This window comes from Argentina silus (genome assembly GCF_951799395.1).
Source record: "Argentina silus genome assembly, chromosome: 7".
Taxonomy (NCBI): Eukaryota; Metazoa; Chordata; class Actinopteri; order Argentiniformes; family Argentinidae; genus Argentina; species Argentina silus.
In genome coordinates this window covers 7,755,172-7,771,329 of record NC_139661.1, presented here as the reverse complement: position 1 = coordinate 7,771,329, position 16,158 = coordinate 7,755,172, and the positions used below count along the sequence as shown (strand labels likewise).

General features: G+C 44.0%; 3 protein-coding genes across 3 annotated transcripts; 1 reads left to right on the top strand and 2 right to left on the bottom strand.

The window, feature by feature from the left end:
- Window positions 1-845: 845 nt before the first annotated feature.
- On the top strand, window positions 846-3,739 carry ptgesl (prostaglandin E synthase 2-like). The gene is made up of 7 exons (XM_083673420.1): window positions 846-1,134; window positions 1,300-1,488; window positions 1,608-1,663; window positions 1,774-1,926; window positions 2,069-2,269; window positions 2,435-2,552; window positions 2,721-3,739. Exons 1-7 carry the CDS (start codon window positions 847-849, stop codon window positions 2,847-2,849), a joined length of 1,134 nt encoding a protein of 377 aa, XP_083529546.1. The 5' UTR covers window position 846; the 3' UTR covers window positions 2,850-3,739.
- Window positions 3,740-3,760: 21 nt separating this feature from the next.
- Window positions 3,761-9,334, bottom strand: gle1 (GLE1 RNA export mediator). Its single transcript, XM_083673418.1, has 16 exons — window positions 9,172-9,334; window positions 8,698-8,949; window positions 8,429-8,590; window positions 8,153-8,301; window positions 7,964-8,024; window positions 7,616-7,870; window positions 7,216-7,441; window positions 7,001-7,113; window positions 6,764-6,833; window positions 6,414-6,556; window positions 5,917-6,107; window positions 5,591-5,720; window positions 5,241-5,345; window positions 5,059-5,141; window positions 4,853-4,916; window positions 3,761-4,725 (listed from the first exon to the last, which is right to left on the bottom strand). The coding sequence occupies exons 1-16, from the start codon at window positions 9,268-9,270 to the stop codon at window positions 4,657-4,659; spliced, it is 2,172 nt and encodes a 723-aa protein (XP_083529544.1). The 5' UTR covers window positions 9,271-9,334; the 3' UTR covers window positions 3,761-4,656.
- A 230-nt stretch (window positions 9,335-9,564) lies between these two features.
- On the bottom strand, window positions 9,565-14,976 carry LOC310806686 (outer dense fiber protein 2-like). The gene is made up of 18 exons (XM_083672878.1): window positions 14,666-14,976; window positions 14,421-14,531; window positions 14,141-14,323; window positions 13,735-13,919; window positions 13,437-13,569; window positions 13,200-13,331; window positions 12,991-13,065; window positions 12,766-12,837; window positions 12,469-12,585; window positions 12,034-12,219; window positions 11,694-11,803; window positions 11,430-11,565; window positions 11,165-11,275; window positions 10,793-11,056; window positions 10,588-10,688; window positions 10,285-10,447; window positions 9,996-10,121; window positions 9,565-9,852 (listed from the first exon to the last, which is right to left on the bottom strand). The coding sequence occupies exons 1-18, from the start codon at window positions 14,774-14,776 to the stop codon at window positions 9,688-9,690; spliced, it is 2,481 nt and encodes an 826-aa protein (XP_083529004.1). The 5' UTR covers window positions 14,777-14,976; the 3' UTR covers window positions 9,565-9,687.
- Window positions 14,977-16,158: the final 1,182 nt, after the last annotated feature.

The window sequence follows — 16,158 nt, the reverse complement described above, 5'->3', positions numbered from 1 at the left end:
ACTGTAGGCAATATGGCACACACTTAATCACTTTATCATGGATAGGATGTCTGATGACCCATCAGGTGACCTACCTGTTTTTCCAGCATTATCATCCTCTCAGATTCATGACCTTCGAAGCTGTATCCGTGCAAGTTCAGAATAGATTATTTTGTCCTCTGCTCCCATCATTTTGATTTCGAGATTGAAGATCAAGAGTCTTGTGCATCAAATAGAGGAATAGGCTAGTGCTCTGCCTTGTGGCAAATCCTCAGTGAATCCATGCAGCACCTTGAGATACATTCACGTTTCACTGTGATGTCTTCATAATTCCCTTGCTTTCCTCCAACCAAGCATGAGCATTAATCAATGTACACTTACAGGTTAATGATTTTTATGATTATTCCCATTGAAATTCAAATGGGAGAGGGATTAGTTTACATTTAAAAAAATGCGGACAGACTATAATGCAAAAGTAAGGCAAATTGCACTGCCTGTCATCATCTTGCTTTGATGTACCTCACATCGAGCAACGGTGCAGTTCAATCCTCTCTGACTCAATTGATCACTGATGAAGTACTCGATGGCGTGATATCAAATGCATCGTTGCAATTGTGGTCGTGTTCTGCAGCGGTTACCACTCTGACAATTCACGAGCATTTCTACAGCGGTCGAAACATTTTCTTTATTGTCATCTATCCATCTGATGTGGTGATGTGGTCCAAGCAATGAACTTGACCTCGTACGCATCAAAAAATGTACGCTCTTGAACGTACCCCCAAGTCTCAAGAGCGCACGTGCAGCATGCGATGTTCTTGAACAAGTCATTCGCCACAGCGGCATTCTGGGAGTTTATGTAAAAGCAAGATGGCAGCTGCCTGTACGAGAACACTCGGTAAGGTCGGCTGGCGTATTTTGGAGTCTCCAACATGCCGTCCTGGAAATATATCTTCCCTGGTTCCGAGGGTCTCTCTGCATGGGTCAAGCAGGGCTTATGGAAGTGGCGGTGCAGGATTCCGATCCAAAATGCTATTTGCGACCCCTCTGCAGGGCAGTAGGATACTCGGGTGTGCGTTTCTGCTTGGAGGTGGGCTCGGCTTGTATCAAACAATAAAGTTATCTGTCCAACGTCACCTTGCTGAAGAAGAGTTTAAGGTAATGATTAGATTGAATTGAAATGCTTTAATTTTGTCAAATGTCAACCTCTCTGTTCTTTTGTGATTTTGTGTTGTTGCGAGTCGTTGCTTGTCAAGCTGTAATGTTTTGCCACTGTGAATATGTACTCCACTCATTAACACTCCCAATGTTGGCCTTCTCCAGGATTCTGAGGGTAGCGTGAAATTGACCCTGTACCAGTACAAGACCTGTCCGTTCTGCAGTAAAGTGCGAGCATTCCTGGACTACCATGGCCTTCCATACGAGATAGTGGAGGTCAATCCCGTTATGAGAAAAGAAATCAAATGGTCAACCTACAGAAAAGTTCCAATCCTGATGGTGGATGGTGATGTGGTAAGCAGGAGGGCATCAGGCGGCATTGTCACTGTTTGGCACTAGAGGCACTGGTTTGCAGGGATTACGGTGAATTTGATGTGATGTTTCTCTTCTCCTTTGTGTCCTCTATCCATCAGCAACTGAAGGATTCTTCTGTAATAATCAGTGCTTTGAAGACATACTTGAGCAGCAAGTAAGTAACCACCACTCAGTGAGTTATCTTTGTGTTTTTAACACGACCACTTATTTAGTGCTCCTGGCTTTTAATCACGACATTCTGTTTGCTCTGCATATTCTCTACAGGGGAAAAAACATGTCAGAGATTCTCCGCTGCTACCCAGAGATGAAGTCCGTCAATGAAAAGGGGAAGGAGGTGACAGAGTTCAACAACAAATACTGGGTGATGTTGTCTGAAGCTGAGGCTCAGCTGCTGTATCCAGAGAAAGACTCTAGAAAGTAGGTGTACAAATTGCAGCCAAATTACTGCCTGCTCTAAGCCCATTAAAGACAGAACTGTCATTACAAGAGCCTAATGACAACACATTTGTGTGTATGTATGTTAAATTCCCCTCTTTCTGTCTGCCAATCTCTGTTTCAGAGAGGAGATGAAATGGCGGCAGTGGGCAGATGATTGGCTGGTGCACCTGATCTCACCTAATGTATACCGAACCACTGGAGAGGCCTTGGCCTCATTTGACTACATCGTAAACGAGGGCAAGTTTGGCACCATCGAGGGCTTCTTTGCAAAGTATGTTGGAGCAGCTGCCATGTTTGTCATCGCAAAAAGACTGAAAAGTAGGTGGGTGACAGACATTTTCTTTTGCGATTGTAAGCCTTTCGCATGCGGCAAAAATAACGGCCTGCATGTCTTGTATGACGCTTACATAGATTTATCTGAATAATCCAGTGTGATTATCACATCGCATTCCTCTATGTTTACGTCATGTCATGTTTTATTGTCCAGACACAACCTGCAAGATGACGTGAGGCAGGATCTGTACAAGGCTGTCAATGACTGGGTGGCCGCCATCGGCAAGAAGAGGGGGTTCATGGGCGGAGACGACCCCAACCTAGCTGACCTGGTAAGAACATGGCATCTATGATGTGGTTTCTAAAACTGTCAACTCTGTCTCACACACTTAACAGATTTGCTGCTGATGACGAATGATTATTCATGCCTTTTGCAAACTATAGCTAAAACGTGTTTTCTAATGACTTCTGTCTCTTCCTGGCCATTTGAACCTCGGCAGGCAGTGTACGGGGTCCTGAGAGTGATGGAGGGCCTACAGGCTTTTGATGACATGATGGAGAACACCAAGGTGAAAAGGTGGTACACACGCATGGAGAAAGCTGCCCTTAACCAGCAGGGCCACAACTGACTCTGTTCAACACATCGACCTGGGCAGGAGATTGGAAACAATGGCACGTACAGCCCTCAAAGGCTGAATCAGCCCATGTCGTGAGATAGGAAAGCGATTACATTAAGGAAAAGCAATCTGATAGCTGGAGAAATGGTTTCCTGATTTGTCTTCCTGCTTCAATTTCACAGAAATTCACTATTCCAATGTGGTTTAAGCAAAGTTTGTACCTCGCAAAGTATTTCTTGTGAAAATGCATCAAATTTATTTACACATTGATTTGCTTCAATAAACTGGTAGAAGTTAGCAGTAGCAGCCATTTAGATTTAGATCCTTGGTTACTGTTTAATCTGTGCGACAAATAGTTAAGACCATACTAGCAGCTGGGAATTTACATTGCAAATGAATTAGTTATGCCTAAAACCACCATGCAGTCTTAGCATTTTGATAAAGGTTTTGATCAATATACAGTTCTCTCTGTGCTATCCTTCTGGGTTTTATTTCTTCCATGACATACTCTAGAGAATACACACTTGTTATGCATTGTGAATATAGTGTTATTCTTTGATGGAGGACAATAGATGTCTACCTCTATGTTCTTCCATATTAATCACATGGCAAGCCCAGAAGTGTTAATTTGTATAATGTGACAAAATATTGCACCACATTGGCGTGGCCAAATTTATTGCATATTTATTACTTTTCAGATTCTCTCTCTCTCAGTTCTGCAGGATATAGCTGGGTATGCAATGAGAGATAATGGTTATTATTTGGGGATGTTGAACATACAAGTGAACTACAGTAAAGTCTGGTTGGAATTAGTGTGCATAAATATCTGACGAATGTATACATTGATTAATTACTGTTGTTTGAAATACACCACAAATGTTAATACGTGTAAAAAAGTTGAATAAAATACAAAAACAGAACGTCTCATGTTTTATTGCATGGTATATTGTTGTATTTTGCACAACATGAAGCACAACATTTCCACAGAGCAAGAGATACAACTCTAATAGTTCATACATATTTACATATACCTGTATTCTCTTTAGAAGATGTTTAGCAAATAACTTCAACAGCAGCTCAGTACCAATTCGGAGACAACGAATTGTGCAATTAAATTCTCACACTATATAATAAAAACAAATAGCAAATTACATGTCAATGTACAAAATATAAACAAGTATATGTAGACTGCATTCCATTACCTATGACATAACACTGACAGCTTGAATAGTGAATGTCATGATTAAGTAACCCAATCTAAAGTAATAAATAATAGCAAGGCAGGTTACCTAATTTCCATTAACAAAATTGCAATCACTCTAAGCTATCCAGTGGTTTAAAATCTGAAAGTAATTCCAAAGAAATTTGGTGAAACTAAAAATCATCATATTCCAGTGGATGGAAAAAGATATGATTGAAAAATATTTGGATCATACAGTAGACAACAAGCAGCCACATTCATCATCATGAACATTATGTTGTCTTTAACAAGAGAAGAGGGGGAAAAATACTCATTGATTACTCTGTAGTTAGCTTTACCACGTATGTTAGGTAAAATAGCATATTTTTAAAAGCCATGAGACAGGAAACTAATAATTTGATTTGGGCATGTTAGACAGTAAGTATACACACAAGCAATTATCTAGAGGTATAGCATAGTGCATCCTTGTAGTTATAACTTCCACTACTGGACAGAGGTTTTCCACTGAATTAACTCTTGGGTCAACTTGCTTCCAGAGACTTGTGTCATGCAGCCTTGGTACCTACAGAAGCATATACTTTCTTTTTTCAGTGTAATAAGAATCCCATCAATCTCCACTCAGGATCTCCAGAAAGAGGAGCTCAGCTGGCCTTTAGGGGCAGGGATCTGCCTGCTTCTTAATGAACTCTAGGGGGCAGACAAAGAGAACACATGGTCAGTTACTCAGTTCAAATTGTGTCAAAGGACAATTCATAATTGTCACTTCGCAAATGCTACATGTACTGTGGTACACTGAGCCTTCCAGCTCACTCACCTCCAGAAACTGCTTGAGTCTCATGACTGAGCCCATCTGCCCTGTACTGGTGACAGCCTCAATCCTGAAGGAGGAGGAAGGACATGTGAGAGGGTGTCCAAAGAAAACCATACAAAACAACTAAAACCAGGCATTTTTGACTTGACATCTTCATTTAATTGGATGTAAAAATGCTACAATAGAGATGCTGTGAATAGTCAAGGTACCTTGGAAAGTACTCCTCTTTGATGAGCAGGATGAGCTTCCAGAACTGACCCTGGTACTGCTTCATCAGGGCATGGCCACAGACCTAATGGGAGCAGGAGGACAGCAGAAATCAGTGACCGGTTGGTATTATTATACATAGATGGTCTATGGAGACAGACACGACATCAGAGACAGGACTCACCTCTAGGAAGTCAAACAGCAGTGTGGCAGTGACGTCTGCCAGGGGCTCCATGTTCAGCATCTGAGCCAGCCAGCGCCACCCATGGTTCAACCCATGTGGGTCAGGCTGGAGGGAGGAGAGGGGGGTATAGGAATATGTCACAAAGGTCAGAGCAAGATGATACAAGGAGGGGTCCTAGGGTTAAAGTGAACACTGTACAGCGAGCGAAGGGTTTGTGACATAGTTTGAGGCATAAGCAAGCACCGACCTGTTATGTGAACATAGCATAACAAACTGAAGTTGAACTAGAATTGAAGCAAGCAGCACAAGCTCTTGATTGGAACGTTAAGCGTAATAAAGGTCGCCCATACCCCCTGCTTGGAGCCATAAGGCCACCTCAACTGTATGATGGCAGCGTAGAGCCGGATCATTCCTGACATCCTCTTCAGAAAGCTATCCTGAGCCTCCACACCAGAGTCCTCTACTCGGTAGCCTAAAATCCTGGTGGAAAAAAAACAGGGACAACATACTTGAGACAGAGAGCAAAAATATAACCCACATTTGCACAGAGAATAGAAGTAGGATGATTATGACGCATCATCGGTGTGCCCCCAAAAAACAAAATGACAAAATATTCCTTCGATTCATGTTTCATGAGCTTGTTCTTGGCGTCGTGAAACACTCATTTGTCACTCACCTCTGATAGTCTTCTACTGATGTGCCGTCCTTCATGGGGGGGTAGTGGGGCACTGAATAAGGGCACTTCTTGTGAAGGTGGGCGAGGATGAGATCTCCCACTTTGGGGTGTAGCTCCCACACTCCAGAAGCCACCACAGCGATGGGGAAGGCAGCCTCGTGGTGGGACGCCACCTCCTCCTCACCTTGTTTCTGGAGACACATATTGACAGGGAAACCATCTATAAAAATGTGAAGCTACAATATTTTATTTTCGCCTTGTATAGCATAGTGAACATTAGGTACTCCATCAAAAACACATACAGGTAAGCCACATTTCAACAGTTGCACCGTGTCAGATTGGATTCAATTTCATTGCCTACCTATGTCATGTACGTTTTCAACTGGTTAGGGTTTGTCAGTTGGCTCACCTGGCACGTAGCACAGTATTAAAAGAAATGGGGCTATTGTAACAAATGACACCATTAGCCCTGTGTCCACAGTGTCAAGCAGACTCACCACAAACTTCTCAGCCAGTTTGTAGCTCACAAAGTCCAGGCCATTGGGATGCTGGGAGGTGGAGACAGACTTCCCTCCTGACACCACTGATCGTCCAGACAACAGCTTGTCAATCTTGTCAAAGATTTCTCTGAGCTGGGAACCTGCATATTGGGGACACACGTACCACAGTGACAATCTTAATATCTCCTTCAATTCGTCTGTAGAAATGGTTGACTTCATCAGGATCAAGAACGCAATTACCAAGCTTGACCCTCTGTTGGTCCATGGGCCAACAGCTGTAATCTAATAATCCACTTTACACATCCATTCACCACCATCAGGCCCCTCTCCATAACCCATACACATACCTGAGATACTAGAGATCTGACTGACAGGGATGGTAGCTGCTTTCTGTAACTCCATTCTCAGTTTCTTTGTCTGAACATGAAAAAATAAAAAATCATCTGTATTACAGCTTTCGTTACGCAAATGTGTACCTTTAATGTGTGCGGTACAATATCATTTTTCCTGGGGCATGACTTTAATAATTTCTCAACGACCAGCACAACAGAAATGATGCATCTATAAACACAGTTTCAGCCAACCTGCACATCCTTAGTGTTATTCAGGCTTTCAAAGGACTGTGCACACTGGGTAGCCGAGTCCTGCAGCTCCCAGTACCATTTCAGGGTGCTCTCCTCAGCTTTGCACTGCAGACCTGTTGAATGAACAGACTTGTTTTAGCTCCCTTGTTCACTTCCTAACCAATAACATAGCCGAGCCTGTGTCATATCAACCCCCTTACCATCCCTCTCCTCACCCTTTTTTCGTGCTTTCTCTTTAGCGGAGAGAGCAGCGCTCTTCTTCTGCTCCTCTTGCTGTGCCTGCAGCTCTGCCAGCTTCCTGCGCTCCTCTTCCTCCTCCAGACCCTTCTTTCTCTTCTCCTGGGCCTGGGCAGCCTCTTCCTGCATCACCCTGATCAGTGACCTCATCTCATGCAGTGCCCGCTCGGCCACCGTCATGTCCTCCACACTGGGAAACGCCCCCTACATAAACACACTCCCATACGTCAACCAGAGCAGGGACAAAAAAACATGTTCTCTATACTCTGATAAAAGGTAATGAAATACAGCATTTCCACCATTGGCCAAGTAGTGGTTTACTTAATATCCAACATAAACAATAGGCAATCATGAACGATAAAGAGGGGCAGAACTGACCTCAGCTGTCGTGCGAACCACCTCTGACACCTGGGAGCAAAGCTGGTTGCCGCGGGTGATGTAAGACGTGTGATTAGGAGCCGGGCCCGCCTGGTTGGGCGTGGCTTGTTCCAGGAGCTGGTTGAGTTGCAGTATCTCTTCCTGGATGGCGTTGAGAGTACGCAGCCTCTCCCTGCCTTCCACCAGCTTCTGCCGCTCATTCTCAGCCTCCCGCAAGCGCTGCTGTTCCGCCTCCCTCAGACGCAGGTTCAGGATCTGTGAGGGTGGGGTGGGGTGGGGGGGTTATTCAACCTGGACCTGTCCATCTCCAGTGGCTCAACTGCACACATGAATTCACTATTATGGTACCTTCATTCTGTGTCTGTGCTCTTCTTTCAACTTCTCTTGGCGCCCAATACTCTCTTGAGTTCTTCCAAACAAGAAAAAGAAAAATCAATGAAGATACTTGACATAACACATTCACTGTCAGAGTGACTTGCACACTGGTGAGTGAAAATTAAAATGGTCATCTTTCAGAGGTAAACAAGCAGTGCATACTCTCGGTCCATCATGTCCCTCATACTCTGGAATTCCTGCCTCTGCTTCAGCTCCATTAACTCCTCAAAGCGTTTGAGCTGTTCTGACTCCCGGCTCGCCACAGAGGCCACAAGACGCTCCTGCAGCTCTTGCCTCAGACTCAGTTCCATCTACATCAGGGGATTCAGAGCACTACATAAGGCATCCATATCTCGACATTAAACAACAACACCGCACAACAACTTCGGCATACTTTAGTGTACAGTGTTGGAGATGATATGTGACAAAATATGCTACCTTGGCCTTGGCACGATGTTTCTCCTCACACATGCGTATGCACCCTGCCATTTGGGTTGCTCTCGGAGACAGCAGAGAGATGGTCGGGGGAAGAGTGGGGCTGGAGACAGGGCTGAGATCACGGCTGGAATATGAGGCACTTTCCTCATCACCAACAATCTGCTGCAGATTGGTATGAAGACAGGTGATTCAGTAAGCACAAATACAAACATATACAGAGGGAGTTGTAATGTAATCGTTATAGATATGGCAGAGTGCGAGAGAGTTACCTGCTCTTCGTCATTATTTAACAGGGGGACCAGTGGTGGAGAGGAGAGAGGAGAGAGCTGGGCATTGACTGAAGGGAGGGGGCTGGCGGAGGAGCGTGACACTGGGGCCTCCTCAGATAAACCAGGACTTGGATCGCGGGAGTCAGAGCCCAAAGAGCAGGTCTTCTGTAGGGGTCGAGGGCTGAGCCTCTTCAGGATTAGCCCAGAGAGCGGGGATAAACTGGGGGGTCCATTGCAACCTGACAAAATATCCTGTAGAGGACATGAGAAAGTTGTATCATCTCTGAATCTCTCATTTCAAACAGTGTCAGCCAGTTAATTGAGGTGAATTCAGGTAGACGTGTCAATATGTAGCATTTCATTAGCTAGGTACTTCTATTTGTAATTGTCCTGCTTCGTGTTTTGTCAACGCATCATGCATAGCAATTTTGAAATAGTTGGCTAGCTAGCAAGGCAGTGGCTAACGTTCATTACCTCCCCCTTTTCGAGCCAATCTGGGTTGTATTTGAGTCTTCCTTTTGTTGAATTTTTCAAGGCCTCCAATGTATCCCACCGTAAACTTTCAGCAGGCATGTCGGCGTGTAAATAAACACACGACAGACACTTTGAGGTTGGTAGCGTCTATGCTAAATTTAGGCAATTGCTGCATTGGGCGGAGTTACCTAAATTGCACTCCCTGGTGCTCACTTTCCGGTTATAGTGAGTTCCGACGTAAAGCAGCCATCTCGTGTGTAAAATAACAAAAGCTGATAACTGATGATAATATATGTAGTTATATCAGATTCTGGCAGATGTTTAATATTTCATGAGTGTGTGTTTATGGTGTTTGATGAAAGAGAATCTTTAGTCAGTCCATTTCATTTCATCATTTTATTACTATTTCCTTGTACAGTCTACATTTAATTTTCAATTTCCCCCCCAAAAATAGATATAGATATAATTGATAATGAACTCAAACAGTACATTGCTAAATGTAAAAAGGACATTTAATCAGATAGGTGTGTGTGCTGAGCTTGTTAGAACAGAGTCACCAAACACATTACTATAAGAGGATTTGAGAAACTGGACATAATTCTGCAGGCTGCGGTTAGTACAGTCTGATTGCTCCAGTCTGTCCTTCAGGTTCTTCAGTTGACTCTGGAATCGCCGCTCCATCTGCAAAGAAATCATATTTGGGGGGGTGGTTACAATGGTTTTCATTGTAAACATGTTCATTGTTACTGCAAAATAAACTTTGTATGGCGCTGAGACCATACAGTACTCTACATATAAAATGTTTCAGTTAATATCTTGCTCACATCCTCTTTGCTTCTGCGTAACTGGCCCATCTCTGTTCTTGTGAGGCCCAGCTGGCTTTCCAGGTCCAGAGCCTTGGACTGGGCGGACCTCTCTTTGGATAAAGCCCGGTCCCGACTCTGATCCACCTGGAAAACATTAACAAAGCCTTAGAGAATCCTCACAAGGAGTTCCAAACTCATTCAGAATGTAAACTTGATCAATGTAATGTACAGAACTAAGATAACTAAGCAGGGAATCCAAATAAAGTGGAGCCTGCAGGGGCCTGTCATGCACAGTAAACAGACAGACCAGTGCCTGAGTGTCATCCAGGGCCTGCTCCAGCTGTTTGGAGAGGATGCTGCACTCCCGGGACCTCTCCTCTAGTTGTTGCTGTGTGCTGTGGACGGTGTTCTCCCGCTTGCCAATAACCTGGACCATATCTCTATTCTGTGAGTTGGCCTCCTCCAGTTTTCTGAATTCATGAACAAGAGTCATCACATGAACAAGAAGAAACATGAAGTGCATGGACCTGTGTGTGACCATTGTCCATTGCGAAACATTATAAGCCATTTTCTCTCTTCCTGTGCTCACTATTGGACATTGATGTCCTACCTCTCGATAGTCTCCACCTTATGCTTCAGATGCTTATTCTCCTCCTGTAAAAGCAAGTTCTTCTCTTGAAAAGTCTCCACCCGAGAGACTTGCTGCTCTACCTGCACAGAAACACACGCAAGGACACTTCTCGTATACAATCTTAGAATGGATAATTTTTCTGTGAACAAACAAACTACTGTCCACGTATGAGTGCATACTGTACCTTGTTTCGGAGTTCAGAGAGGGCACCGTTTTGCTCAGTGTTTCTCCTCTCCTGAGCATGTGCCTGTTCCTGAGCCTCTCTCAGTTGTAACTCAGAGCGCTTTAGCATCTCAGGCAGAGGCTCCAGCTCTCTCAGACGGCCCAGTAGCTGCCTCCTGACCTGCTCGATCTCCCTCTCCAGGGTAACTTTAATGTCCCGCGCTGCTCTCTCGGCCATCTCCAGATTTAAGCAGTAGTCCTCTGATTCCAAGCGGGCCTTCTGAACCTGCGGACCAATGCATTGTCACTTACCATTTCTGAATATAGACTTAACGTAGTACACCTGGCTCATCATTATAAAGATACAGCCCACATTCTGGTAGGTTGATTGTACCTTGCTTTTATACTTGTCCATCTGGCTTTCATGCTGCTTGACTGTAGTCTTCAACTGCTTGGCATCAGACTGGGACTGTGTGAGCTTTTCCTCTGCTGCAGACAGGATGGCCTTGAAAAAAGAAGAAACACACAAAACTAAATAACTATCAAACCACAACACTCATGAGTTATGAGTTATCGTAACCCGACATGTTATCATCCAAATTCAATGTTTTATTTCATGCAGCTGATTACACTAAGTCTTCAAAAACTGATTTATTCACCTTCAGTCTCTGATTCTCTAGTTTGTTGGTGGTGTTGTCGGAGGTGAGGTGGTGTAGTTGGTCCAGGAGCCCCTCCCTCTCAGCACGGGCTTTCCCCTCCACAGTGCGCAACTGGGCTGTCAGCTCAGTCACCTGGCTGCACAGACACAGCATAGAACATATAATGTTATAACAACAATGGGAGAATATCAATGAGGAATACACCATTCCTGAAATAACGTGGTATTTACCAACACCTCATGATAGTTAGTCACAACCACTCACTTATTAAGAAATGTTATTTCCACTTCAAGCTGGCTCTTAGCAGACATCTCTTTGGAGTGGCGAGCACACCAGCCCTCAGCTGTGGTGAGGGCTTCTGCCAACTGGGTGTCCTAAATGGTGGCACAAAGACAATGTGCACTGTGACACTTGGACCATTTCATGTGTTTCACAACTGTTTATTGTATTATTTCGTATATGGTCAAGCAGACAAAAAGAATAAGTAATAACACAAACACCTGTGATTTTCTCATACTATTCACAGCATCACAAGTCCTCCTGTGAGAGCCTCATGAATATTAGCGGTAGATCGAAAATGGCCACTGTGTGGCGAGTGTCGAACCTTCTCAAGCAGCTGTGTCGAGAGCTGCCTGACTGAATCCTCGCCCTGCTCTGCCCGCTGCTTCATGGTTTGGGTCCTCTGCTTCAAAGTGTGTTTATCCTCCTCACTCTGGTGCTTCAGCTCCTGAAGCTGCTCCAGCAATGCCTGTGTCTCCCTCTGCTGCTGCTCCAGGGTCTGCTCCATCCTCTGCTCCAGATAGGGAAGAGTGATGAAGGGCAACGAGGGGAGCAGATGATTTCGCTTTGGGTCAAATGGATACTTTCAAGTGGCATGGATTCATCAGATAGTGAAGTAATCATAGAGATACTATGAAAAATGGAGGGAATCTCTGCACTTTTTAGAGTTACACATGTTTGATTAATACACTTTATCTATGGTATGTAGATATAATTAGCCCTAAAAAGGTTTTGTGGGCCCATACACCTTGATACATACTTGAATCTGGGCAACCTGACGGTCACTTTCAGCCTCTTTGCTGCGTAGCTGGATTTGGAGATGACTGCGGGTTGACTCCAGAACTTTGGATAGCTCTTCAGTGGTCTTCACATTGTCCTGCCACGTGTAAGGGATAAGAGATGAGGTAAATGCAAGCTGCCATTTGTGAGCACCTATCAAACGTATATGAAATAAGCCATCATGATTACTCTCTTCATCAAATGGTGGGAATCTATTGCAGGTCAAGAAGTTAGCATACGGTTCTAATACAATGACATCCACATCATCCTAGCAGACCTTTTCAGAATCCAAATGTACAGCAAGCTTGATGGCTTCCTTCTCTTTGTTGTTGAGTTTTGCCAGAAGACGCTGAAAGAGAGATAGAGCAACAACAGTTTACTATATGCCATCTATGACCCTGGATATGCACCACAAGTAAAGACATGAATTGTTCTTATGTAATTGAATATTCAACAGACTAACAAAGCACATGGTGATGGAACATGTGTGGTAAATACACACCATTTTCTCTGTCTCAGTGTCGGCCAGTCTCTGCAGTAGACCATGTCTCTGCTCGGACATCCTCAAAGATTCTGTCTATATCAATACATAAAAAAAACATAAAAGCACCATCTTCATTGTCCGTGTGTTGTTAAATGTTTATTTAAAACAACCACACCTGTTTGAATCTAGTCTATGTATTGGGGAAAAGGAGAGCAAAAGTAACTTACCTCGCGTTTATGGAACTCTCTGAGGAGTTCTCGGAGGGCGCGGTTTGTGCTGTCAAACGTTTCTATCTTCTTCACCAGTAACTCCTGCTGACGCCCAAGCAGGGAAGTATCCATCTTCGACAATCGCTTATCCTACAGCAAGGAGAGAGGACTTACAAAAAGCGATTGTGCCACTATCAAAAGTGAGTAGCTATTAAATATCTGGTTCAATAATGTGGGTTCTTGTATCAAACTGACCTTTTTCACACTACCCATGGTCTCTCTCAGGGCTGTCAACTGTGTGGCCACTGCCACGCCATCAATCTCTGCTTCTACTAGTTTCCTGAGCAGCATGTCTGTCTCACCTTGAAGGAACTCCAATTCAGGCCTGCTGAATTTCCGTGGGAGGGTTAATGATGGCATCAACACACACAAAGTAGGGTTTGACTGGTTAAATCTCATTATACCCAGCTATATTTTCACTAGATTGTCTACAAAACCTAAGTCTGATCATGAATGACAAATGTGCATATGATATCAAAGATGGAGTCCGCACTTGTTGTGGCAAGTCTCCCCTATCTTCATCAGGGAGTGACGGAGGCTGATGTTCTCTCGTTCTCTCATGTCAAGGTCTTTGGTCGCCTCCACCAACTCTTCTTCCTGCTCGTTGATAACACGCTGACATGCACTCAGACATTCAGACTGGCGCTCAAGCAGAAGCTCCTTCTTCCGCAGTTTTACCTGATCACTCAAAGTAGCAACACGTTGATTTTCTTTGCTTAATAGACATTTTTAGGCAAACCAACAGGAATGGATACAGAGGAATTTCCTAAAACTCATTGAATCACAGACTCTGTATAAGCTCTGTATTGTTACAAAGTAGTAGTAGGTTATAATAATGCTGAATGATTGGGATGGCCATTAAATGGATTTTGCACTAAATACATTATCAACAATCGTACCTCATTCATTGGTGACCCAACATCCATCATTAGACTATCAATCTTCCTCCCATATTTGTTACAGTGGCCGTGCATCGCCTCTTGCTCATCCTCATCGTCAACGGACAGGTCAGCCAACTGCAGAGGGGACCGGGAGGGGTCAGCCTGTGACCCAGATGTGATCTCTAGACAGTAAGAAGGCGCCTGTAAAAGAAGTTAACGTTACTAGTTTTCTCTTGGCATTGTAAAATCTGAGCGATGTTGATTGTCTTGAGATGAGCAAATAACTTATTATCGAGACCTCCCACTTATATCCTTCTCTCCGAGTTGAGACTGTGCCTGGGGGTACCCAGGGGGCGCGGGCCTTTACTCTGGCAGTGGCACGCAGGTTGCCCACTTCTTTGACTCTCATCTGCAGAGAGAACACAGTTGACTTGATTTGAAAATGCTGAAGCAACCAGAAGCCTGATGATGATACAGTACATACAAGTATACCGAACACATAATGCTGTTTTGGGGAAAAGCTGAAACACAACTTTGTGTAACCTGTGATGTCTTGGCAGGGCAGCTCTTCTGACTCCTCTTCAGGTGAACGTGCACGGGTGTAGTCTCTGGCACGTGAACGTGCAAAGGCGGTGATGAATCACGCGTTTTCATTCTTTAATAACACTAACGTTAACTAATTCTAGCCAATGTTAGCCAGTTTTCCTTTGTCAAGCAACACAAATCGATCGAATGCTCATCAAAAACACACAACCTAGACTAGCATGTACCTGTCGTTAAAACAAATTAAGCTATAATATACGAAGTTCCCTCTTATTGACAGTTTTGTACGACGTCCTTCCTTGGCTACAAACTTGTTTGGTAAACGCGAGCTAGGCGATCGTATCGGTCAACATGCAATGATTGGCTAATTCATAACAGATTTCTAAAGATATCGCTCTGTGATTGGACAACACTCGTTGGACCCACGTTCTACTATACGTTACCAGTAGCAACGCTTACACGCAATATTTCCGCGAAATGTCCAGTTTGGCTCCTCCAGCCGATAGATGGCGCAATGAGTTTGTTGGTTACTGGCACTTGTTCTCGACAGACGACAATCCATTTTTTCAGTTCGGGCGAAGCTTTATAAAAATGAATATGAGAGCAAAATCAATCATTGTGAATTGACTGTAACGTTATTAAACCGTTGAAGCAACATTTACGATCAACTCGAAAGCTCAGAACACCCAAAAGTCAAAATATGTTTCTGTCTTGGAATCGCTGATTGCAATGATAAAATAGTTTCCATTTCCTGAGCATACAACGAGTGTCCTTCCTATGAGTTGCAGCAAGGAAGCAACGTAGGCTCAGCAATGACGGGTAAACTGACACAAAGTTCTAAACTATCATTAACTGATAGGCTGCACACACTTCTTTTGTGTTTCGTAATTATTTTGCTGAGCGATTTTAAACTCAGTGAAGCATGTGCTGCTGAGGGAGCCGGTAATTTGTTGTTATGCAGGGCTTGTGGACTTGAATTGGCTTTTGAGAAAGACGCCAACTTTATACCTAGTCGGCTGGCGCTCTCTCATCGAAATGATACGGTGCTAGGGGATAGGAGAATCCCCGTCCAGCTGTTCGAAAACCCTCAAGGTTACCAATATGAAGTTATGACTTTCAAAAAGGCAGACGTGCTCAAGCACTGGCCGGCGGATAAACACTTCACCTGGTATCCTGGATACTCTTGGACAATGGCCACTTGTCCGCGATGTAACACACATCTTGGTGGGTTGGGAATGAACTTTGATTTCCCTTATTCCGTTTAATGATCAGACGTGTCTCTTACAAGTAAAGCTTTTCTCTCACGGAAAAGACACGCATGGACAATGTGGGTTTTTTCTGTTTGTTTTGTTTTTACCACTGATGTTCTTCTTTCCAGGTTGGGCTTTCCAACCCAGTGGCTGGCCGAAGACTGTAACTGAAAAGGAGTTCGAGGCATCGGAACAGACTTTTTTGGCTCTCATTACTCATCGATTGCTGCAGGAAAACTTTGC

Bases quoted from the DNA above. Each gene is read 5' to 3' on its own strand.
- ptgesl (XM_083673420.1), top strand. From the start codon at position 847: ATGGCAGCTGCCTGTACGAGAACACTCGGTAAGGTCGGCTGGCGTATT. The intron at 1,489-1,607 runs GTAAGCAGGAGG...TCTATCCATCAG, and splicing joins TGATGGTGGATGGTGATGTG to CAACTGAAGGATTCTTCTGT. The intron at 2,553-2,720 runs GTAAGAACATGG...GAACCTCGGCAG, and splicing joins ACCCCAACCTAGCTGACCTG to GCAGTGTACGGGGTCCTGAG.
- gle1 (XM_083673418.1), bottom strand. From the start codon at position 9,270: ATGCCTGCTGAAAGTTTACGGTGGGATACATTGGAGGCCTTGAAAAAT. The intron at 8,950-9,171 runs GTAATGAACGTT...TGTCCTCTACAG, and splicing joins ATTGGCTCGAAAAGGGGGAG to GATATTTTGTCAGGTTGCAA. The intron at 6,557-6,763 runs GTATGTGTATGG...CCCAATATGCAG, and splicing joins TCAGATCTCTAGTATCTCAG to GTTCCCAGCTCAGAGAAATC.
- LOC310806686 (XM_083672878.1), bottom strand. From the start codon at position 14,776: ATGAAAACGCGTGATTCATCACCGCCTTTGCACGTTCACGTGCCAGAG. The intron at 13,570-13,734 runs GTGCGGACTCCA...ACGGAAATTCAG, and splicing joins GGGGAGACTTGCCACAACAA to CAGGCCTGAATTGGAGTTCC. The intron at 12,220-12,468 runs GTATGTATCAAG...TATCTGGAGCAG, and splicing joins GTCAGGTTGCCCAGATTCAA to AGGATGGAGCAGACCCTGGA.